The sequence below is a fragment of the Bos grunniens genome, chromosome 25, assembly GCF_055505025.1.
Source record: "Bos grunniens cultivar Pamir isolate PY7600 chromosome 25, Bosgru_T2T1.0, whole genome shotgun sequence".
Taxonomy (NCBI): Eukaryota; Metazoa; Chordata; class Mammalia; order Artiodactyla; family Bovidae; genus Bos; species Bos grunniens.
Window position 1 is genome coordinate 25733306 of NC_141189.1, and position 23692 is coordinate 25756997.

Below are 23692 nucleotides of genomic sequence, written 5' to 3' on the forward strand. Positions count from 1 at the left end.
GTCTCCTGTACAATGTTACGAACCTCCATCCATAGTTCATCAGGCACTCTGTCTATCAGATCTAGTCCCTTAAATTTATTTCTCACTTCCACTGTATAGTCATAAGGGATTTGATTTAGGTCATACCTGAATGGTCTAGTGGTTTTGTCCACTTTTTTCGATTTCTTACTAGAGGTCAGAAATCAGAAAATGGGTCAACAATCAAGGCATTGGCAGAGTCATGTTCCTTTTGGAGACTTTAGAGGAGAATCTGTTTCCCTGCCTTTTCCACCTTCTAGATGCTGCCTGCATTCCCTGGCTTGTGGCTCCTTCATCTTCAAAGCCGGAAGATAGCACCTTCTGCTCTTTCCCTGACTTTGACTCTCCTGCTTCCCTCTTTAAAGGACGCTTGTGATTGCAATGGCCCATTTTAAGATATTTAACTTAATCACTTCTGGAAAATTCCTTTTGCCAGATAAGGTACCATAGTCACAGTTTCTGGGGATTAGATCATGGACATCTTTGAAGAGGGAGCATTATTCAGCCCACAGCAAGAGTCAATGTAGCCCTTAGCACAGTAAGCACTCAATAAAGGCAGCTGTAATTATCATGGAGATGTCTAGGATTCATTGAAATTGGGTCCAGGAAGCACTTAGCACTAAGCCTGGCATGTGAAAAAATTCCGAGCAAAATGGACACTACCTTTGTAAAGTTTGCCACCATCAAGTAATAACAGCTTAAGAAACAGAAACATTTCCTAGTTCGATAGGACAAAACAAAATCTTGTTTTATTTTGGATTATCATGCTGGCAGTGAGGTTGTTATGGGCTGAACTGTATTCCTTAAAAATTAATATTTTGAAGTCCTATGACTACAGTGCAAGAGACCTGGGTTTGATCCTTGGGTTGTGATGATCCCCTGGAGAAGGGAATGGCTACCCACTCCAGTATTCTTGCCTGGAGAATCCCATGGACTGAGGGGCCTGGAGGGCTAAAGTCAGAGTCAGACATGACCGAGAGACTAACATACACACAACCCCTAGTACCTCAGAAATAGACTGGGTTTTGAGATAGGATCTGTACAGAAGTAGTTAAATTAAAGTGAGATCATTTCAGTGGGCCCAATCCAACATGGCTGGTGTTCTTATAAGAAGGGATATTAGGACTCAGATATGCATGGAGGGTAGATCATATTAGGACAGAGTGGGAAGGTGGCTGTCAGCAAGCTGGCGAGAGAAGCCTCAGGAGAAACCAACCCTGCTGAAACATCTTGAACTTGGATTTCTAGCATCCAGAATTTGAGAAAAAAAAAAACATTGTTGATTAAGCCCCCTAGTCTGTGGTACTTTGTTACAAGACCTAATAGATGAACAGGTTTAACACTGAACATTTGACAACTGTCAATTTACAACCATTCATCAAAACTACCTGAGTCATTGCATCCTTATTTTCAGACAGACCAATTTCTTTAAAAGCACATGAAAATTTCTCTTCTTCTGTCCAAACTTACACTTTACGTTCTAGGACAAGAAAGGATTGGACAGGAGTAGAAAGTTGAAATTGCGGAGAAACTATTCTCCCGGTAACTTTTGAGTCTCTAAAATTTTTCCTAAAACTGAAAGAGCTTGGAATCAGAAAATGCAAACATTCCATACCTGAAGAGCAAACTAAAAAAGCAGACGACCAAACAGCCTCCAATTGTAAAGATGTAGGCCAGCTGCATGTTGTAGGAGGCCCCGCTGTTGTCATGCTGGATCGTAGAATTGGTGTAAAAGCCGTAGTACATCACTGTGTTAGTAAAATAACCCTGAAAAGAACAATAAATCCCAGGTCAGGTGGATCTCCCAAGAAAGCAATGAATGACGATGGGCGGCAGAGTTTCCTTTTTCCGTATATAAGAAGCCTGCACTGGTCAGTTTAGACCATTTGTTTGCCAGGAAAGAGGCAAACAAGGCCAGTGAGAACCTAGACGTCTTATCACAAGGCTCTTAGAGGTGGAAAGGAATTGCAAAGCAGCACAACTTTACAGTGGAGGGGCCCAGTAATCACCACCTGGACCCAGTGAGCAAGCCAAGCGTGACTAAAAGCAGGATAGCTAGCTGTTACGTGCCTCTGTCATCTATTAAGTATTATGGTATAACGTTTAAAATGAAACAAACCAAGTCTTTAGGTTTAAACTTCAATTTATAGGAAATAAGGTGCCTGTGCAAATCAGAGGAACAAATTAGAGAGACCCGGAGGAAACAATTCAACAATTACATGTACATTCCAATGTTCTACCTTCTACAATTGTCTAATTGTTTCCTCTGGGTCTGTCTAATTTGTTCCTCTAATTTATACAGGCCCCTTATTTCCTTAAAAAACTAAAAACAGAACTACCATATTACCCAGAAATCCCATTACTGGGCATATACCCTGAGAAAACCATAATTCAAAAAGATACATATACCCCATTGTTCATTGCAGCACTATTTACAATAACCAGAATACGGAAATAACCCAAATGTCCATCAACAGATGAATGATTAAGATGTGGTACATATATACAATGGAATATTACTCAGCCAGAAAACGGAACAAAATTGGGTCATTTGTACAGATGTGGATTGATATAGTCTGTCATACAGAGTGAATGAAGTAAGTCAGAAAGAGAAGAGCAAATATTGTATATTAATGCATATATGTGGAATCTAGAAAAAATGGTACAGATGAACTTGTTAGCAGTGCAAGAATACACAGGCAGATATACAGAACAGACATGTGGACACGAGGGTAGAGGAGAGGAAGGCGAGATGAATTGGGAGAGTACGATTGACAAGTATACACTGCTGCTGCCGCTCCTGCTAAGTCACTTCAGTCGTGTCCGACTCTGTGTGACCCCATGGACTGCAGCCCACCAGGCTCCTCCATCCATGGGATTTTCCAGGCAAGAGTAGTGGAGTGGGGTGCCATCGCCTTCTCCGATGTATACACTTTGTTGTTGCTGCGTTGCTTCAGCCGTGTCCGACTCTCTGCGACCCCATGGACTGCAGCCTACCAGGCTTCCCCGTCCCTGGGATTCTCCAGGCAAGAACACTGGAGTGGGTTGCCATTTCCTTCTCCAATGCATGAAAGTGAAAAGTGAAAAGGAAGTCACTCAGTCATGTCTGACTCTTAGCGACCCCATGGACTACAGCCTACCAGGCTCCTCCATCCATGGGATTTTCCAGGCAAGAGTACTGGAGTGGGGTGCCACTGCCTTCTCCGGATGTATGCACTACAATGTATAAAACAGACCGCTAGTGGGGACCTGCTGTATAGCACAGGGAGCCCAGCTCAGTGCTCCGTGATGACCTAGATGCATAGGATGGCAGTGGGGGTGAGAGGGAAGTCCACGGGGGAGGGGATATATGTATACATATAACTGATTCACTTCATTGTACAGCAGAAACTAACACATTGTAAAGCAATTATATTCCAATTAAAAATATTATCCTTTTTATTTTTTTATTTTATTTTTTTCCAACCATTTAAAAATGTGGAAACCAATCTTATTTTGCAGGCTATGTAGAAACAGGCGGTGAGCCAGATTTGGCTTTGTCTATCCATAGAATCTCAGGGGCAGAAACCTCCTCTAGAAAGTAAATTCACAAGGTGGGAGCTATGTGCTCCAATAGAGAGCTTGGTAGACACACTGTGGTTGTTAATAAAGAGAATAACATGAATGTATATCCATGCTCAACATACACGGTAGAGTCAAAAAAAGTTGCAAAGCAAGACTTGTATTATCTCACCCTCTTTTTATTTAAAAAAATATTTTAGTATTATCGACTTGTGTATCTATGTATCTATGACTGTATAGGAAGAAAAATGGTGGATAAAGATACACTCCAAACTAGAGCGGTAGACAAAAGAGCAAGGGTGAAATAGACTTTTTCTTAATTTGTTCTCTTCTACACTAGGAAAATTTTTTTAAAGAAGCACTGTATTTTGTAGAAAGAAAATTAAAAAAAAAAAAAAGGAAAAGGTAGATCTATGAACACCAATAAGATGGTGGAAGGAAGCAAGTCACAGGAAGTCTATATGAATAATTCATCTTTTGTTTGGAAAAAAATAAGAAGTGTATGTCTGTGCATAACATGCCCAAAGGTGTGCAGAGAAGAGGATTCTGGACAACGGAAACCGTTAACATGGTCACCTCAGGAGACAGAAATTCTCCCGAAATTGTGTGTGTGTCACTTTGGAGAAAAAGAGAAAGCATTTTAAACACCTACTTTCGCATCAGTTGACTCTCAGGCAAACGAGAGGCCTGGATGGGCGCGAGCAGGAATGTCCTGGGTTTCCAAGTATGAACTCCAGGTGTGGGGGGAGCACTTACCGCCCCAGTTAGAAATTCCAGTCCCGTGAATTGGAGGTGGTTCTTCTCCATCACAGTTAGCTGAGGGATTATGATGAAACTGAAGGTCACAATGAACGAGAAGATGTTGAACTTCAAAAGCCACCTCAGAAAGTTGAAATAGGAGAGGACGCTGGTGCCGAACTTGCCTCCGATGACCTTAAGTGTCTTCTGCCACAGGCTGATGGAATTGAGCAGTTCCGACAGGTTGTTCTTGAACCTTCGGTAGGCCTGCGAGTAGACACAAAGCGCACGGCTGGACGGCCCCTCAACAAATATCTACTGAGCAGGCCTGACAGTAGCAACAGGCCACCGCTTCTAAGTCCCCTGGACATCAAGCCAGTCCATCCTAAAGGAAATCAACCCTGAATATTCATTGGAAGGACAGATGCTGATGCTGACGCTCCAGTACTTTGACCACCTGATGCAAAGAGCTGACTCATTGGAAAAGACCCTGATGCTGGGAAAGACTGAGGGCAGGAGGAGAAGGAGGCGACAGGATGGGATGGTTGGATGGCATCACCATCACCGCCCCTCCCCTGGACATATCCCTACTCTCAGCCCATATTAGGAACCAGCCTGCCCCCACTTGGGGAGCAAGCAAGAGAACCTGCTACTTGTTTTTGCAGTGGCCTTAGTAAAGACTTGCCTGACTATCTTGTCTGGCCTCTTATCAATTTCTATTGATCAAGAAAGGCCAAGAACCCAGGTCGGTATCACTATTATTTATTACCTTCCTAGGTTTGCTGTTGAAGGTGACACTCACAGTAGCTAGGTTGCCCAAATAACTAAATAACTCTGCACCTCCTTAGACCTTCCTATGCCCATGTTTTCCCCACACCTAAACTGACCCAATTTCTACATTCTTTCAAGGAAACAGCCCTGAATTTTGGTTTTTCTTTCCTGTGAGTCCCCTGTTACCACCACTCTCCCCGCTCCCTGGTTTCACCCTACTCTGTGCCCATTTACTGACCTCAGTAAAGACCGACTTACCAGTGAAATGGAGTTCAGACACTGAGCACAGCAGTTGAGCTCCAGGATACGACGGGACTTCTTACTTTTCTCTTTGTCAACCATTTTCCTGTGGCAAAGGGCAGAAGAAAGTGAGACACCAATGTGGTAATGCATTCATCCCCTTGACATTTCTTGAGTGCCTGCCATGTGCCAGGCACAGTCCCAGGTGGTGAGACACAGATCTCCCCAGCTCATGAAGCTGGCACCTTAGTGGGGAGAGAAAGAAAATAAATAAGAAATGTAATCATAACATAGATAAACAATATAAGATAATAGAAGGTGAGTGGTACTATGGGAAAGAGAAGGAGGAAACAGAGCAGAGTAAGGAGGCGGGAAATGCTGGGATGAAGACCCTGTTATGATTTGAATAGCTCCTTATTTGCACAAAGTCTGGAAGGAGAAGAGGGGGTTAGTCTGTGGATAAGGGACTATCCAAGCACAGGAAACAGCCAACTCGAAGCCCCAAGGAGGCTGAGATGGGCAGAAATGAGCAGGGGAAGGGTGGAGAGTGTGAGTGATAACCGTGAGTAGGTGGCTGGGGTCTTATAAGTCAGTGGTTCTCAACCAGGAAGATTTTTTGGCCTCAACAGATATTTGGGTATGTCTGCAGACTTTTTTGGTTGTCAGATTGGAGGTTGGGAGTGGCACTGACATCTAGAGACCAGGGATGCTGCTGTATACCCTAGAGTGAACAGGACAGCCCCCCAAACATAGAATAATCCCAACTCAAATGTCAGATTGAAAATCCTGCTGTGAAGTCTTTTGGATCACCACAAGGCCCTCACTGTGTGACAGACAGAGCCAAGCAGAGTTTGAAATGTAAGGGTATTTTCAAAAAGATCCAGCTGCAGTTGTTCTCTTTACTTTTCCATGAACTCATTACATCTTCTTTGCTCTGGGCTCTTTTCTTTGGCCCAGCCAAAGGCCCACACCCACAACACCATCTTTCAAAGCTCAGTTCACAGACGTCCTCTACTTTGCCCATGTGGACCGTTATCTCTAGTCCTGTTATCTCCTAGTCCTCCCCCTGCAATCTCCTTCTCCCTTGATTTGGCCTGATATTCTTTCTATCATTTATAAGTTACTTGTTGACCAATCTACTTTCCCTGCCAGACTCTGGACCTCAGAACAATTGCATCATTTATTTACATATATACAATTATTTATTAGCAATTGCATCTACTCTACTACCAGCTCCTTGTGCTCGTGTTCAGCCATGTCCAATCTTTGTGACCCCATTGACTGTAGCCCGCCAGGCTCCTCTATCCATGAAATTTTCGAGGCAAGAATACTGGAGTGGGTTGCCATTTCCTTCTCCAAAGGATCTTCCTGATCCAGGGAATGAAACTTTTTCTCTTTTGTCTCCTGCACTGGCAGGCGAATTCTTTACTACTTGGGAAGCCCTGTCAACTCCAACAAATTGCAAAAAGTAAAATTCTGAGAAGTGATAAATGTAAGAAGGGCTGAAGACTTAAACAGCCCTCGCTCTTGCTTTTGAACCCCTGGGCTTAGAAAGCTTCTGAGGTTTTGTTTGTTTTAGTTTTCTGTAACCCCAACCTCCACCCCTGCCCCTGCCTGCGACAGCGTGGCTTGCAGGATCTTAGTTCCCCTACCAGGCACTGAACCCAGGTCACAGCAGTCAAAGTGCCAAGTCCTAACCACCGGCTCACCAGGGAACTCTTCCCTTACACACACCTTTTTTCTAAGAGGAGTTTAAAATTTACAGAGAAGTTACAAAAACAATACAGAAAACCCCCATCTCCTACTCACCATTTCCTCTGCTAACATCTTACATTTCCAAGGTAGGTTAGTTGCAACTAAGGAACCAACATTGGTGTGTAACTTTTACCTAAAGTCCAGACTGTTCTGACTTGACTGGTTTTTCCATTTCCATTTTCTATTCCAGGACCCATCCAGGACACCACATCGCATTAGTAGTCATGTCTCTTTAGAACCCTCCAGTCTGACCTTGTCTCAAACTTTCCTTCTTTTTGATGACCTTGACAGTTTTGAAGAATACTGCTCAGATACTATGAAGACTGTCCCTTGATTAGGGTTTCTCTGCTTTTTTCCTCTGGTTAGACTAGGGTTGTGGGTTTTAGGAGAGAGTACACGGGGGTGGGGGGCTTCCCAGGTGGCTCAGCTGGCAAAGAACACGCCTTCCCATTCAGGAGACGCAGAGACACAGGTTCAGTCCCTGGGTTGGAAAGATCCTCTGGAGAAGGAAATGGCAACACATTCCAATATTCTTGCCTGGAGAATTTCATGGACAGAGGAGCCTGGTGGGCTACAGTCCATGGGGTCACAAAGAGTCAGACATGACTAAGCACGCATGCACGCACACACACAGAGGTGACTCTCTGATCACATGACTTATCTCCGGGGATGTTAGCCTTGAGCATCTGGCCCAGGTGGGATTAGCCAGACTTCACCCCAGAAATCAATGTCCCCCTCTTTCCGTCCTCCACTCTCTAGAAGCAGGTGACTAAGCACAGCCCACAGTCCAGGTGACCAACTCCCATTACGTGGAATTCTTCGGTAGGAAGATTGCCTCTTCCCTTGCGTTTATTTCTTATCTTTCTGATGTAAGACAAAGGTAGAAGACTAAGGTTTCCATGAAATCTGTGCAAGGAAAAAACCATTTGGTCCATACCTAAGGTTCCTTTTTTCTTCCATGGTCCTTGGCTGATTCCTAATGGCTTTAATTCTGTCTCTAGATGTCATGGGTATCAGAGACTCGATTAACTCTTGTCCTGCAGGAAGAAAAAATGGAGATTAATTTTTTTTTATTTTAACAGAATAATAGCATTTGAAAATATGGTGCTAAAGATCTAGAGCATGTTTTTATGAGTGCACAGGAAAGAATATGCAGACTCAGTGAGCCAAAAAGTCACAAATAAAAACAAGAAGATGGTGCATATACATGTGACATCGCAAAGCCAAAGCACGTGACAGTTCGTATGCAATTCCAACTCCATGTTTTCCTTTTTCCTATGACACGGTACATTCAGCAAAGCCAGAACGTGTGTTCAGCCTGGCTCTTTTCTCTCTGTAATTTTCTGCACGGCTTTCTCTTGCCCCTCTGAGCTCCAGGCCCAAGCATCTTCTTTACTCTTCTTGACTGTTATCTTCTGGTCTTTCACCCTGGAATGTCCTCCTCCCTTCTCCTGAGAACTCAGATTCACACTTTGGGTCCACATGGCAGATGCTGTGATCACCTACCCCACAGTCATCTCTCCTTTTTTAATAGGATCCCAATTCAGGTTAGGCATCTACCCACCTCCCTCCCACGGTCCTGGGCTTCTGCAGGGTGGGGTTCATCTCCAGGTTCTCATCTCCAGGGCCCATCTCCAGCAGGCAGGTCCCTGTGAGTCTGAGCCTATCTCGATGGCCCCAGCCCCCAGCAGGTGACCTGTTTAGCTCCAGGCATATGAAACATTGGCAAACATGGGAGGTGGTCTGCTGAGGGGTTGCATGAAAAAGGTTTCTTCCTCCTCAAAAAAGCAAGACTCAAAAAACAAGGAAAAGGCAGTGCCTTCTCCCTCTGGGTGGGTTGTGTCTGCATGGCACTGTGCCCCATCCATAACAGGAGGGAGCAGCGGGGGTCACTGGGCCCATGGCAGGAGCAGCTGGCTCCCGGCCCTGTTGTTGAGCTGCATGGAACCTCTCCTCCTCTCAATGACACAGCTGAGGCAGAGGGAGAATTCCCAGAAGAGGGCCTCCACATCACTTGGCTGAAGATGAGGAATTTGAGCATCTCCTGAGAGGGAAAAGGGGACAGATAGAGGAATAAAGGTGAAGGAGGAAAAAAGCCCAGAAATTCGGGGAGACAGCAATGTGACAAGAGACGCCCCATCTTTCAACAAAGGAGCCAAACTCATAAAATGCTTTGGTGTGAATAGATTTTTTTTTCCCTCCCTTCTTAGAAGTCACTGAGAATGGCTGGACTTCATGCCTGGAGTATTACGGGATGAAAGAGAAACAGCATCTGGGAAACCAGTGTTTGATGTTAGGAGCTGCAAGGCAAGGGAGGGTCTCAGTTAAGACCTGGTTTCACGGAGGACTTGATAAATAGAGGCATCCCATGATACTTGAACCTAGGGATTGGGTGCAAAGCTGTTCGGGACAGTGGTTAAGGTGTCAGGCTTGGGAATCAGGCAGACCTGCATTTGACCCCAGATCTTTAATTTCCTTGAGCCTCAGTCTCTCAGCAAATGGAAATGACAGGTGTGCCTCTATCACACGTGCAGAGAGTGGCAGGCAAATAAAACTAAATTCGATGGATAACAAAAAGGCAGAACACCAGGCACATGAAATGAGCTCGATCAAGGTAAAACTCCTTCTTAGGTGTCAGATCCTCTCAAAGTGACCCCTTCCGAGTCCCAAGCACCCTCAGGTCATCTATCAAGCCTTTGCCCTATTCAGTGTTTTAAAACCACAGCCTTGTGGGCAATTCGGAAGGGGTTGCTCCCATCCTAACTCCTTTGCCCCAGGGTCTCACCTTGGATGTTCTCGTGTGAAGTATAAGGGGTATCTAAGCCTTCGTTTTCTGAGTTATGAAGGGTCAGAGCAAACGATTCCTTCAAAGGTGTTGCAAATTGTAATAACTGCTTGCCCTTTTTGTCATTCCGATTGCTGAAAATCTGAGAGTCTGTCACATCACTCTCAGAAATGGAGGAGACCAGGATGGAGTTTGAGTTCACCGGTGTCTTTTCTGGAACAATCTGACTTGAAGATGGATGGCTTTGGATCCCAGACGGGACATGCTCAACCTCGACAATGATTTCATTCACTTGACCACCAGAAAGCATCTCTCGTTCCCCCAAGCCTTAGGTCCCACCAAGGTGAGCTTCCCAAGACCTCACATAGCAGTCACACTGGCATTGTTGACAGAGAGCTGCCCCATTCACAGTTTTTAATGCCAGGATGAGATGGACAAAACCAGTCCCCCACAAATCACAGTACAGCTCCCCACATCTACACCAGAGGGGGATCCCTGAGAAGAGGAGTTGTTTTCCTGTGCAGATTCTGTCCCAGTAGCTAGGTAAAAGGCCAGAAACAGAATTCTTTATTAAAGCAATAGGATTCTAGAAACAGAAGGCAGAGATTCTTCTAAATGATTCAGTCAAAGGGCAAGGTCTTCACTTTAACTGGTGCCTCTGGTCCAAGACTTATGTTATATTTTTGGTTTTATGTGCCTATATAAATCCAGGAGAGAAACAGCTGCTCTCTCCTGACTGCCTGGGTGGCCCCACTGCTGTCTGTCTGCTTCCCACACCCATTCTCTCTTTCTCTCACATCAGCAGATGCCTCCTTTGCTGTGCAGCCACTGCGCTCAGTTAAAACTCTCCCAGCTTCCTTCGTGGCAAAGGGTGGCTCCGTTTGCAGCCTAGGATGGATCTGTGACCCCATTCTAGTCAACAAGGTTGTGGCTTCCGTTAACGCTCTTTAATGGGTGAAAGTTTGCCTGATTTAACCTTTGGCATTTCACCATTTCACCTTCTTTCTGACCAGATACAGCCATTTGGAAAACAAGAGGGTAAAACGTTCACCGGCCAAGGGTCATGGGAAAAGACGCTTCAGAAGGAGCTCCGGGCGTTGACAGTATCATGGGCAGAGGTACCATGAAAACTCTGGACTCGCTCCTGGCATACTTCTTGTCACAAGGGGAAAATAAATCCCTTTATTGCTAAACCACTGTCCTATGTCAGTGCTGGGCACCTGGACGCAGTCCCTACCCAGCAGACCTGATCTGGAAATCACCGTGCCGTTTATTTAATAGTTGGAGAAATTGAGGTGCAAAGGAATGAATAAACTCCCTCCTAATCATACTCTCATTAAATGGCAGGACTGGACTAATAATAGAACTCTTTCCTTCTCCCCACACCAATGATAATTACTCGTATTGGGAATCTGCCTGCTAATGCAGGGGACATGGGTTCAATCCCTAGTCCAGGAAGATGCCACATGCCGTGCAGCAACTGAGCCTGTGCACCAGAACTAGAGAGCTGTGCCCCCGGCTGCAACTAGAGAAAGCCTGAACACACCTACAAAGACCCAGCGCAGCTGCAAAAAAAAGTTCCTTGTAAAAAACAATAAATGATAACTATCAGTAACAGTACCTGCAGGCCAACTACTTTAAATAGAATATATTGTTTGATTTTCAATATCACCCCATGAAGTAAGTACTGTAATAAACCCTATTTTGTAACTAAGAAAACTGAGGCCCAAAAAGGTAATTTGCTTAAGGCCACAAAACCAGCAAGTAGAAGAACTCAGGATCAAACCGAAGTCTGTCTGGTCCCAAAGCACAGTGCCTTAATTACTTCACCCTGGTCGTTTCCTGTAAGCAGATGCTGATGTATCATTCACTACATCCTTCATTCATAAATGAATATTTGTGAGTACCTACTATGCACCAGGCACTTCCTAGCTGCTAGCATGATCCACCAAAGGGACACTCTATCAGAAGACTGTCCATCAATTAATTGTAAATGATTTGAGAATCAGAATTAGTAAAGCGAAATGGTAGAGAAACCCAGGTTCATCTCTGGGTCCTCTATTTCCTTACTTCTCTCTGCCTTCTGGGGACTCCTCGTCCACCTAGAGGCACTAATCTTCATATTGGCCACAGAGCATCTTAAGAGGTGTGAAGGCATTTCTTTTCCCCAGTAGTTAAAGCCATTCCCTGCTCTTGTGGAAGACAGACAGAGAGCATGATTGTTTATATCCCCATGGTTTTCTCTCCCAAGTGGCAACACCAACCTCTTGAAAGATACAGGCCTTCTTAAGAAGCCTCTTAAAGAGTGAAGCTACAGGGTCGGGTGTCAGAAGGTGAGAGATGGTTTCAAGTCACGGGCCCCGACAATATGTGTTGTTACACAGAGGATGTCTTTGATTTATTCCTTGGTATTCACAGGTTTGCCTCTAGCTTCCAGCATTCCCTGGCCTCTCTCCTCTGATGCTTTTTTATTTCCTAGGCCTCTGCCTCTGATCAGACCTTCCTCACAGCACACAGCGATCCTTACAGAGCTTCCTAACTGATTTCAAAGCCTTCTTCAAGCTGATTGCCCCTATCCTCCACTATCATAATAATTCTATGATTATTCAGAAAAATTTTGATCAAGGCAATGCCACCTCACCAATACAAGTATTAGCCATGGGATGGACATGTGACCCAGCCTTCCTTCCTACGTAAAAGTGACTGGTTCATGTATAGACATGTGTCCCAAATGGGGCTGGAGAGAGGTTTCTCAATAATGACCGACAGGCCTGGAAAGAAAGGAAGATTTCCCCCGAGACCGCTGAGCTGTGTGTGTGTCTCCTGTCAAGCTCCCTGGCTGCAGAGAAGGCCTGACTAGTTGAGATGAATGAGGTGAAGCTTAAAGAGAAGCTGTCTGTGAGATAGATGGAGAAAAAGAGAGTCCAGATGGCCCTGAGCTCCTGGCTTCAGACCCAGAGGCCCTGGTTCCTGTGACTCATCCAACAAATACCTCTGAGCACCTGCTATGTGCCATGCCAGGCTCTGTACTAAAGTGCTGGAAGGTAATTCTACCTTCTCTTCTTTGTTTACCCACATCCTTCCCACAGCACAAGCCTTGGGCCTGGGTGAGCTGGCTTTCCGTCACTTGCAACCAAAAGAGTCCTAGCGAAGACACCTTGATATCTAAAGGAGAAAAAAACTCTGCATGTTTAGAATAAAACCTATTGTGATAAATTAAGGAAGTGCTGCGTCAGTTACTACACCAGAGGCCAAGAGGCAGTGGCAATGTCTGCATTGCCTTGAACAGGCTCCTTCTGCAGGACGGATGCTTTTGGTCACTGTCCACTGAAGCCTTACCTTGGGGTGAACTGAGCCAATCATGTCCAGACAAGGGTGGGTCTCCATAAGCTGGGCCAGGACCTTCATCACCCACATAAGCAGGATTCACTGGAATGAAGAGACAAGACAATTAACCCCACACTAGTTACTACTGAGCACACAATGGTCAGCAGGACCTTGTTAGTGGGCCATAACTCAGAGTTTGAAAAATACTTGTCTGGAGGGATGAATAGATGGAGCTCAGAGGGGTTTGTGTGCTAAGTTGCTTCAGTTATGTCCCACTGTTTGTGACCCCATGGACTGTAGCCCACTAGGCTCCTCTGTCCATGGGATTCTCCAGGCAAAGATACTGGAGTGAGTTGCCGTTTCCTCCTCCAAGGAATCTTCCTGACCCAGCAATCAAACCCACGTCTCTGTCTCCAGCATTGGTAGACAGGTTCTTTACCTCTAGCGCCACCTGGGAAGCTTCAGAGGAGTTTAGGACAGTGAAAATACTCGGTAGGATACCCTTATGATGGATACAAGTCATTATATATTTGTTGAAACCCATAGAATGTACCACCCAGGGTGAAACTTAATGTAAGCTAAGAACTTTGGGTGATAATGATATGTCAATGTAGGTTCAGTTGTAACAAATGTCCCACTGTGGTGGGGGACCCTGATAATGAGTGAGGCCATGCATGTGTTCCCTGGAGTAAGAAATGGCAATCCATTCCAGTGTTCTTGCTTGGAGGGTTCCAGGGACGGAGGGGCCTGGCGGGCTATGGTCCAAGGAGTCTCAGGGAGTCAGACACAACTGAGTGACTGAGCACACACGCACACACGTGTGGGGAACAGGGTAGTTGAGAACTCTGTCACCTTTTCCTCGATGTTACTGTGAACCTAAAACTTCTGTTATAAAAAAGTCCTGCTTTTAAAAATTAAACAAATTTTGTTGAGATGATTACAAAGCTTCCTTCTAGTTGTAGCCTTTTATGATGACACATGAATAAATCTGGAATTTGGCATGATTTTCTTAGGGACAGAGTCTACTTTTGACATCTACATGACAGTGTCACATTTCAATATATTTTTATTCAACTCATGATAAACAATGAAGTCTAATTCAACTCATGATAAACAATGAACTCCATAACAGAAAAATTGGAGCACATTTTGATGGAAATGTACGAAATTATACTGTGGGAGGTTCTGGAACTTCTTGCCAAGGATCAGTTCCCAGCTTTGCTGCTTTATTAACTGTGTGCTCTCTGGCATATGTTACTTAATAGTCTGAGTTTCAATATCTTAGTCTGTAAATCAGGATAATAATAGGCCTTCACATAGGATTGTTGGGGAAACTGAAGCAGTTAATTTTTGTTGGGGAAACTGAGTCAGTTAATATGTGTAACTGATATAACTATGTATAAAAGTGCTTGAAACAAATCCCAGAACACCACAAACTCTTAATACATCCTATTGTGGCAAATCAGTTGGTTTTCAGCAAACATGACACTTCCTCCACTTTGGACACCTCCACTGAGGTTGGACTGGTCATGTGACTTGCCCCTACCCGTGGAACACAGCAGAAACGACAGTTTGCTAGTTCCAAACCAAGGACTCAGAGACATCACATGTTTCTGCTCGCCACTTTGTGTGTTTCCAGCTTATGCCATGGGATGAAAATGGCCCAGGTTAGTTCACTGGGTCAAGAAGGACACTATGCCTAGACAGAGTCTGTGAACTCAAATCAGACACAACCAAACCCAATGTCGTTCAGTTAAACTCCAAGCAAACCCACAGATGTATGGGTGAGAAATAAATGATGCTTATTGTGCAACACTGGGTTTTAGAGTTGTTTGTTACGCAGCATTCCTGTGGCAACAGCTAACTGGTACATCCCTTACAGCTATTGCTTTTAATTCAGTTAGCATTGCTCAAGCACCTACTGTGTGCCAAGCATTAGGAAAATCACATGGAGCCTTGGAAGATACATGGATGAAATGGGTTCTCCTTAAGAAGTGCATAGTCTAACAAGATGGTATAGCCCTGGACAAGAGAATGCTGGGGCTACAACCTTGGTCCTAAAAGGAGCCCAGAGAATGAAGCCACACTTTATGTGGCCACTTTTAAAAATAGCTTTTTAATTCCAGTGTTCTGTGGAGCTTGGTGGTCAGCAATCCATATTTTCCCTGCTTCTACCCAGCAGTAAAGTGGAGTCAGAGAGATTGGCTGATACAGGCTCTTTTGATTTAGTAGCTAGGCAACTTTGAGCACGTTTCTCTCTGAACCTCAGTTTTCCCTTCTGTAAACAGGGAGAACAGTAGTGTCTGCTGCAGAGAAAACAAGATTGTAAAAGTAAAGTGCTTAGCAGAGTCTGCAGAGCATGGGAAACACTCCCAACCAGTTATTAGCTCTGCTTGCATTAGAGGGGGCAGTGTTTCTCAATCCATTTTTTTTTCATTACCAGCCGCCTAAGGAGTCTTTTAAGATATTTCTTCCTCATTGCCCTTCCTCACGACATTATTGATTTATTTATTTTTGGCTGCACTGGGTCTTCGTTGCTGCTGTAGTTGGCTTTCTATAGTTGTGGCAAGTGGGGGCTGCTCCAGTTGCCATCTGCAGGCTTCTCATTGCAGTGGCTTCTTTTGTGGTGGAGCGTGGGCTCCAGGTGCATGGGTTTCAGTACTGTGGCACCTGGGCTTAGTTGCCAGTGGAATGTGGGATCTTCACGGACCAGGGATTGAACCTGTGTCTCTTGTACTGGCAGGTGGATTCTTAAACACTGGACCAACAGGGAAGTCCCCCCGTGACATTTTAATACCATAGTTATACTGTATAACCACGTGTTTGTGTATCTTCTTTATACATAAAAAGAGGAAGGTTGTTTTCTGGCCTTTTCAATACATTTTCACCCCTTGAGATACATATGCCCCACTGAGAATGCCTGGTATGAAGGTTTGGAATAGCCCAGCTGAATGTTTTCTCTGCAAATGTGTAACAGTCCGCATTTTTCCTGAGTGTGTGGCAACGCATCCCATCTCCTCCTCCCCGTCTTCTTCAATCTCTTCCCTACCAGTCAGGGCTGAGCGGTCTTTCATCTGCAGCAACCAGCACTTGGACCCCATGCTCTGTTCAAGGCTGAGCACTCCCTTCTCCAGCTCTGAATTCCTATAACATCGACTTGTGCCACAAGCTGGCCTTCTCTATCAGAAAAGTCCCCCTTTTTCCTCTCAGAAGACTGGTAGAATCATCTTTACCTCCCAGAGCTAAACCTTTACACACAGCAGATTCTGAGAATGATGTGATTTTTCACATATTATCCATCTGTTTGCTCATTTCCTTTAGTCTTCATGTGCTCTTGTCACCTCCTCACCTAGGCTTTAAGTACCATGAGGACAGAGCTGCTTCTAACTCTCCATGTCCCTAGCAGGTTCCAAAAATACAAATGCTGACCATCTGAACACCTTTAGGAGGGGCTTAACTAAAGCTGCCCAGTGGCAGCCATGCAAACTGAATCTAGTCTACGAGTTGTTTTGTTTGCTCAGCACAGGAATTTTATTTATTCATTTTAAAAGTTATTTTGAAACATGTAAAAACCCAGATTTCTGGCTTCTCTAGAAAAATCTGAGGATATGGCCACACTAAGACCATCTTTCTCACATAACCACCATGGGCTTGAACCTGACCATCAGCCTCCATACATGGGCACCACTCCTGCCCAACATGCTCAGATAAATGATGACACTGCTTCTCTTCTCTACACCCTCAGGGTTCAGCCCTTGTAAAGTGGGTGTTTGAAGGAGGAGGGGGTAAACCACTTCCCTCACTGATCTTTAATGACTGGTCCCAAGCCCATTGAATTTTATTTTCTTCCCAGGAAATGATCCTCTTCTTAACAAATGCTTACCATAGCCATTGCCAGGAGCACCTGGATACGGATTTGCCATCCCCACAGATTTCATTTCAATGCTTTCAGGATAATCAACACCTTCTCTCCCAAGGACGCCCAAGGGGCTGACATCCTCATAGTGAAACGGGGGCTGGACTGAAGATGTTCTGCTGAGCATTCTGCAATCCCAAAATGATGAATCAGTATTCATCTGGTAGCACAGTAAGGACAGTCATCCATCCATCCATCCACCCATCCATTCATTCCACTGAATGCCAGCCATGCATGGGAGAGGGGAAGAGAACACAAAGACAAAGACATGGGTTGTTGACCCTCAAGGAACTCTCCATACAGTCTGGTCGAGCTTCTTAAACACAACCATAAGCAATTACAATACAAGTAGCAACTGGTGAATATAAGAAGTCAGGTCCAATGAGTTCACAGGAAAGAGAAAATTTGGGCTGAGAGTTTGAAGGGAAATCTACATGGAAAAGAGCCATCTGCCCTGGGATTGGAAGGATAAATCCATACATAAAGAGTTAGGAGTAGGGCATCCAAAGATGAAGAACAGCACAAGTAAAGTGCTGACCAGAGAGTGCTGAACATATAAAAGGAATGCTATGGAAGTCAATTAACCTGGAGCAAAGATTCTCAATTTTATGTGTATATCAATTCCCAGGCCTCACCCCCAACAACTAAATAGAAGCTTTGAAAGTTGGGCCCAGGTATTTGTATGATTTTTAAGGCCCCCCAGGTAGTTAGGTAATTATAAGCATCAGCCAAGGTTAAGAACCACTGACCTACAGTATGGGGTTGAGGTAGGGAGAGGATGGGCTTCCCAGGTGTCTCAGTGGTAAAGAACCTGCCTACCAGTGCAGGAGATGTGGGTTTGATCCCTGGGTTGGGGAGATTCCCTGGACAAGAAATAGCAACCCACTCCAGTATTCTTGCCTGGGAAATCCTATGGACAGAGGAGCCTGGCAGGCTAGAGTCCATGGGGTCGCAAAAGAGTCAGACACGACTTAGCAACTAAACAACAACAACAGGGAGGGGATAGCAGAAGCGGGAGGAGGCCAGTCAGCCTGGGCTCTGGCTGGCATCTTACATTGGCCCAGCACATCCTCATTCTTAGGATATCGTAAGTGAAGTGGCGGAGTCTTTCTCCCAAAGATTATGGAGAACTATGGAGGGTAATAAACAAGGGAGTGACAGGTCAAAGGTATATTTTCAATAATGAATCAGGCAGTGGGGGATAAGACCAAGGAGGACATTTTGACCTAGTCCTTTTAATCCTCCTATTTAGGTTCTGAAGACATTTGATCCCACTACACACCCAAATCCCATATTTTTGTTTCTGGTTGTTCAGTCACTAAGTCATGTCTAACTGTTTGCAACCCTATGGACTGCAGCATTCCAGGCTTTCCTATCCTTTATTATCTCCCAGAGCTTGCTCAGATTCATGTCCACTGAGACGGTGATGCCATCCAACCATCTCATCCTCTGTCACCCCTTGTCCTCCTGTCCTCAATCTATCCCAGCATAAGGGTCTTTTCCAGTGAGTCGGCTCTTCACACCAGGTGGCCAAAGTATTGGAGTTTCAGCTTCAGCATCAGTTCTTCCAATGAATATTTAGGGTTGATTTTCTTTAGGATTGACTGGTTAGATCTCCCTGCAGTCCAAGGGACTCTCATGAGTCTTCTCCAACACCACAGTTCAAAAGCATCAATTCTTTGGCATTCATCCTTCTTTATGGTCCAACTCTCACATCCATACATGCCTACTGGAAAAACCATAGCTTTGACTAGATGGACCTTTGTCAGCAAAGAAATGTCTTTGCTTTTTAATATTCTGTCTAGGTTTGTCATAGCTTTCCTTCCAAGGACCAAGTGTCTTTTAATTTTGTAGCTGCAGCCAGAATCTGCAGTGATTTTGGAGTCCAAGAAAATAAAATCTGTCACTATTTTCACTTTTTCCCCTTCTATTTGCCAGGAAGTGATGGGACCAGATGCGATGATCTTAGGTTTTTGAATGTTGAATATATTTTTAAAGTAATTATTGAATTTGTTACAATATTGCTTCTGGGTTTTTTTTTATATTTTGGTTTTTGGGCCTCTTCATCAAGAGGCTCATTGGTTCATCTTCGCTTTCTGCCATAAGGGTGGTGTCATCTGCATATCTGAGGTTGTTGATATTTCTCCTGGCAATCTTGATTCCAGCTTGTGCTTCATCCAGCCCAGCGTTTCTCATGATGTACTCTGCATAGAAGTTAAATAAGCAGGGTGACAACATACAGCCTTGACGTACTCCTTTCCTGATTTGGAACCAGTCCCTTGTTCCATGTCTGGTTCTAACTGTTGCTTCTTGACCTGCATACAGGTTTCTCAGGAGAAGGTAGTCTGGTATTCCCATCTCTTTAAGAATTTTCCACACTGTACTGTGAGCCACACAGTCAAAGGCTTTAGCATAGTCAATGAAGCAGAAGTAAATGTTTTTCTAGAATTCCCTTGCTTTTTTTGGATTCAACGGATGTTGGCAATTTGATCTCTGGTTCTTCTGCCTTTTCTAAATCCAGCTTGTACATCTGGAAGCTCTCGGTTCACATACTGTTGAAGCCTATCCTGAAGGATTTATGTTGAATTCATAAATATTACTAGTAGAAATAGTACATACAAAATAAAACTCACATTGGTTAGAATTTCACATAGTAAATTTGTTACAGGTCAAAAATAGCCTGAAAAATAAATAAATAATCACATGCTGTTGGCAACATGAACGTTGAGAAACTTAACGCAGGAAAAATTAGATTTGGTAGAACTGTCACCCAAGGTTAACACTGTTAATGGCTCAAACTGTACCTAATAAAATTTGTCAATGACTAAAACTGTTGGAAGATTAAAATCTTTTTGACAAAATTTAGATCTACAGAATCTGAATCAGGAAAAATTAGACTTAAAGAAACTTCCTTAGAGGAATCCTAACAATGGCAAAAACTATAATCAATAAAACTTGATGAAAGCAACAGCAATGGAGAAGATCAAGGAGCCAAATCTGCTCTACACATGGAAAGTGGTCAATTCTGGCAATAATTTCAGCAAAATAAAGATGAAAGTAGAAAAAGTCAGAAGTGGCTCAATCACCTTGTATAAAAATAATTGAGTTAAATGGATTCCATGGTAGATTTTTCAAAAGATTTTCTTGATTAAAGTGCATTCCTGTTGATATAGTTCTGGTTAAAAGGTTTGGGTTCATAATTATCACCTTAACCCTAATCTCATTGGCGAAGTAGCAGGGTCAAAACAGTGCGATCTAAATGTTTTGCAGGGACTAGGCAGGAAGAGATAAGAGACTGGGAAGGATGTTATTCAAGCAAGAAGTGATGAAAGATTATCAGTTAAGAGCATGAAGCCTCAGGCTGAGAATCCAAGGCCCAGGTGAGGTATACAGGTAGGCGTGAAAGTTTCACCATAAATCCAGATCATGGAAATCATCATTATATGTGTCCTTATCCCAATTAAGTTAAACATTAATTGACTTAATGATCTAACCTTCATCTCCCATCCCCACTGGAAGGAGATTCCAGCACTTACTGCCTGGCCATTTCCGGGTCCTCTGAAGAGCCATAATCATGACCATTCTCAGCACCTGGGTAATCAGGCTCTCCCCAAAAGTTGGGAGAGTTCCGATGGTCTTCAGCACGCAGATAGTCTGGTTCTCCAAAAAAGTGTGGATGGTTAGATTGACTCTCAGCACCTGGATAATCAGGCTCTCCCAGAGAGTCTATGTATGCCTTGACTCTGGGGCTAGCATGCTCCGGATTCCTTCTGGAGCCTGGATGGTTTGAACTGGCCCTGGGGCCAGAAGAGTTCAAGTTTTCCTGAGCTCCAGGGTAGTCTGGTTCTCCCAAGGAGTCGAGATAATCTGGATTTATTCTGGAGCCTGTGTAGTTTCCACTGCCTTTGGAACCAGGAAAATCAGGATTTCGTTGAAACTGAGAGTAGTCTGGGTCTCCAGATGAGCCTGGTTGGTATGGATTCCTCCGAGATCCAATATACTCTGGTTCTGCCAAAGGTTTGGGATAGTCTGTCCCTGCAGAGTATGGATGGCTCATGGTGCCAGGGTAGTCTGGATTACTCTGAGATCCAGGATAATCTGGTTCTGCTAGAGACCCAAGATAGTCTGGACTTGTTCTGGACTCTGCTGGGTATGGGTTGCTCCTGGTGCTGGGTTCATCTGAGTTGTTCAGAGGACCTGGAGATTTCAAATACCTCTGAGTATGGTTTTGAGACCCAGAATAGTCAGGGTAATCTGGGTCTTCCTCATAAGCGCTATTCCTGTAGGCAGACATGTTTACTCTGGAGCATTAAAATGCATCTGCATTTATTCAGCAATCTCTTTCTTTATCTGAAAAACAAAAGGAAGAAAACGTCAGATTTTTTTCCCTGTCTTCCCTGCAATAATTGATGGTTACCTTGCAGTATCTGTTCTTTTTCCCTTCCTAGTTAGGTACACAACTGTCCAAAATAGAGACTATATCTCCCAGCCCCCTGTGCCTCTAGGTGCAGCCATGAGAGTGGGCAATGAGATGTGGGCAGAAGCGGTATATATTCCTTCTGGGCTGTGCTGTAAAGAGAAGGGGTATTCCTCCCTTTCTCAGTCTTCCCACTTCTGTGGACTGGAATGTGGAAATGATGGGGTGCCATTTGGACCATCTGTGGATGATGACTGCAGCCATGAAATCAAAAGATGCTTGCTCCTTGGAAGGAAAGCTATGACAAACCTAGACAGCGTATTAAAAAGCAGAGACATCACTAGGCTGACAAAGGTCCATCTAGTCAAAGCTATGGTTTTTTTCCAGTAGTCATGTATGGATGTGAAGCCTGAGGGCCAAAGAATTGATGATTTCAATTCTTGGTGCTGGAGAAGACCCTTGAGAGTCCCTTGGACTACAAGGAGGTCAAGTCAGTCAATCCTAAAAGAAATCAACCCTGAATGTTCATTGGAAAGACTGATGCTGAAACTGAAACTCCAGTACAAGGAGGGGAGAAAATTTAAAGAAAGGATTAATAGGATTTGTGGACTGACCTAATATGGGAAGGGTGAGAGCTAAGGAAAAATCAGAAATAAACTTCACAGTTTGAGCCAGCATGATTAGATTAATGGTGATACTTTTGAAAGAAGCAAGTAGACCACTTTTAAAGTTCAGCCAATGTTTACAGATTTCTCTCTATATAAAAACGAAAAGGGTTAGACTTTTTTTGAGTAATCAGAGCTAAAGAATTAACCTTCTGCCACTGTCATCTACAACCTTTTCAGCATAGCAGAAAGTTTTTCATTATTTGTGTCCCTGTCCAGCATCCACCTGTCTCTTTTGTAGTAACATTTTCCCTCTCAATTCATGTCAGCCAGGTGTAAGTGTGTGACCCAATCAGAATTATTTGCTTCTTGGCCACAGTGATTGAGTCAGAGCCAGTAAGACTCAATTCTGGGAGTTTTATCAGAAATGTTGAAAAAGAGAAGCTCTCTCTTTTGGTTGGACTTGGGACTTAGAAAGTTATAAGCCTGAAGCTGCCAGAGGTCACCAGGGAAGGAGGCCTGCCTGAGAGTAGTGCCAACAGCAAAGAGAACAGAACCAAGAGATAAACAGAGAGAAGGATCAAATGCTATGACATCGTTTAAGCACCTGAATCCAGCCATGCGTGAAGGCAGCCAGCCACTGGATGCTTGAGTCATTACATTCTCCTTTTGACTTACAATTGTTTGAGTTGGGTTTTTCTCGTACAGAAATGAAAGAGAATTTCAACGAATATGCTGAGTTTTACCAACAGAAACATTCACACAAATTGAGTGCTAGAAAGGCTAAATGCTGGGCTTTATGGCAACTTATTTTTCATTACATGGAAAATGAGCTCATTGATTTACTTATATTGTAAGACTAGAAATTAATATATATTTAAGATTTAGGATTTCTGTGCCCTACTAAAACCTTAGCTATTACTATTACATCTAACAAACTAAATGTGCCTACTAAATCTAAGAAAATAAAACCTGGTATGATACCAGCCTAAGAGAAAGAAGTATGTCCACCAAAAGGTAATGAGAGTGCTCATAGATGCTTTTCTTACATAAGAGTCAGAAATTGCAAACAAGCTAACAGTAGAATAAGTAAATGAATTGTGGCATATTCATACAATGAAACGCTATACAGCAGTAACAAAGATGGAACTTCTGTGACATGCAATGACATGGATTCATCTCACAGAGGCAATGATGATTGCAATTCAGATACAAAAGACTACAGACTGTATAACATTTATACAAAGTTCAAGAGCAGGCAAACTAAATAATGGAACTAGAAGTCAGAATAGCGATTACCTTGGGGAAGGGAGGAGACGGGAAACAAGATGAGTGAGCAAGCCTCTGGGATTCTAGAAATGTCCTCCTCTTGATCTGGGTGGTGGCTACATGGTGGCATGTGTGTGCACATCAAGGACACATAAGAACTGTGTGGGTGCGTGCATGCTTGGTTGCTCAGTTGTGTCCAACTCTTTGCAACCTCATGGACTGTAGTAAGAACTGTGTACCTCTCTATAAATATACAACCTCTTACTCTTAAAAAGAAAAAGAAAATGAGA

At 43.9% G+C, this 23692-nt stretch overlaps 1 protein-coding gene across 2 annotated transcripts in view; it reads right to left on the reverse strand.

Moving 5' to 3' along the window:
* TMC5 (transmembrane channel like 5) overlaps positions 1 to 23692 on the reverse strand; it is a 72944-nt gene that overhangs the window by 33850 nt on the left and 15402 nt on the right. For both annotated transcript variants that reach the window (XR_015154664.1, XM_086375539.1), the window contains 7 exons: positions 20648 to 21461; positions 17079 to 17239; positions 13208 to 13297; positions 8021 to 8120; positions 5347 to 5434; positions 4336 to 4584; positions 1634 to 1785 (listed from right to left, as the gene is read on the reverse strand). Coding sequence is in view for 1 of the 2 variants with exons in the window: in XM_086375539.1 (XP_086231665.1) it covers positions 1634 to 1785; positions 4336 to 4584; positions 5347 to 5434; positions 8021 to 8120; positions 13208 to 13297; positions 17079 to 17239; positions 20648 to 21405 (1598 nt within the window). In the remaining variant the exon portion in view is untranslated. The remainder of the gene's footprint in view (positions 1 to 1633; positions 1786 to 4335; positions 4585 to 5346; positions 5435 to 8020; positions 8121 to 13207; positions 13298 to 17078; positions 17240 to 20647; positions 21462 to 23692) is intronic.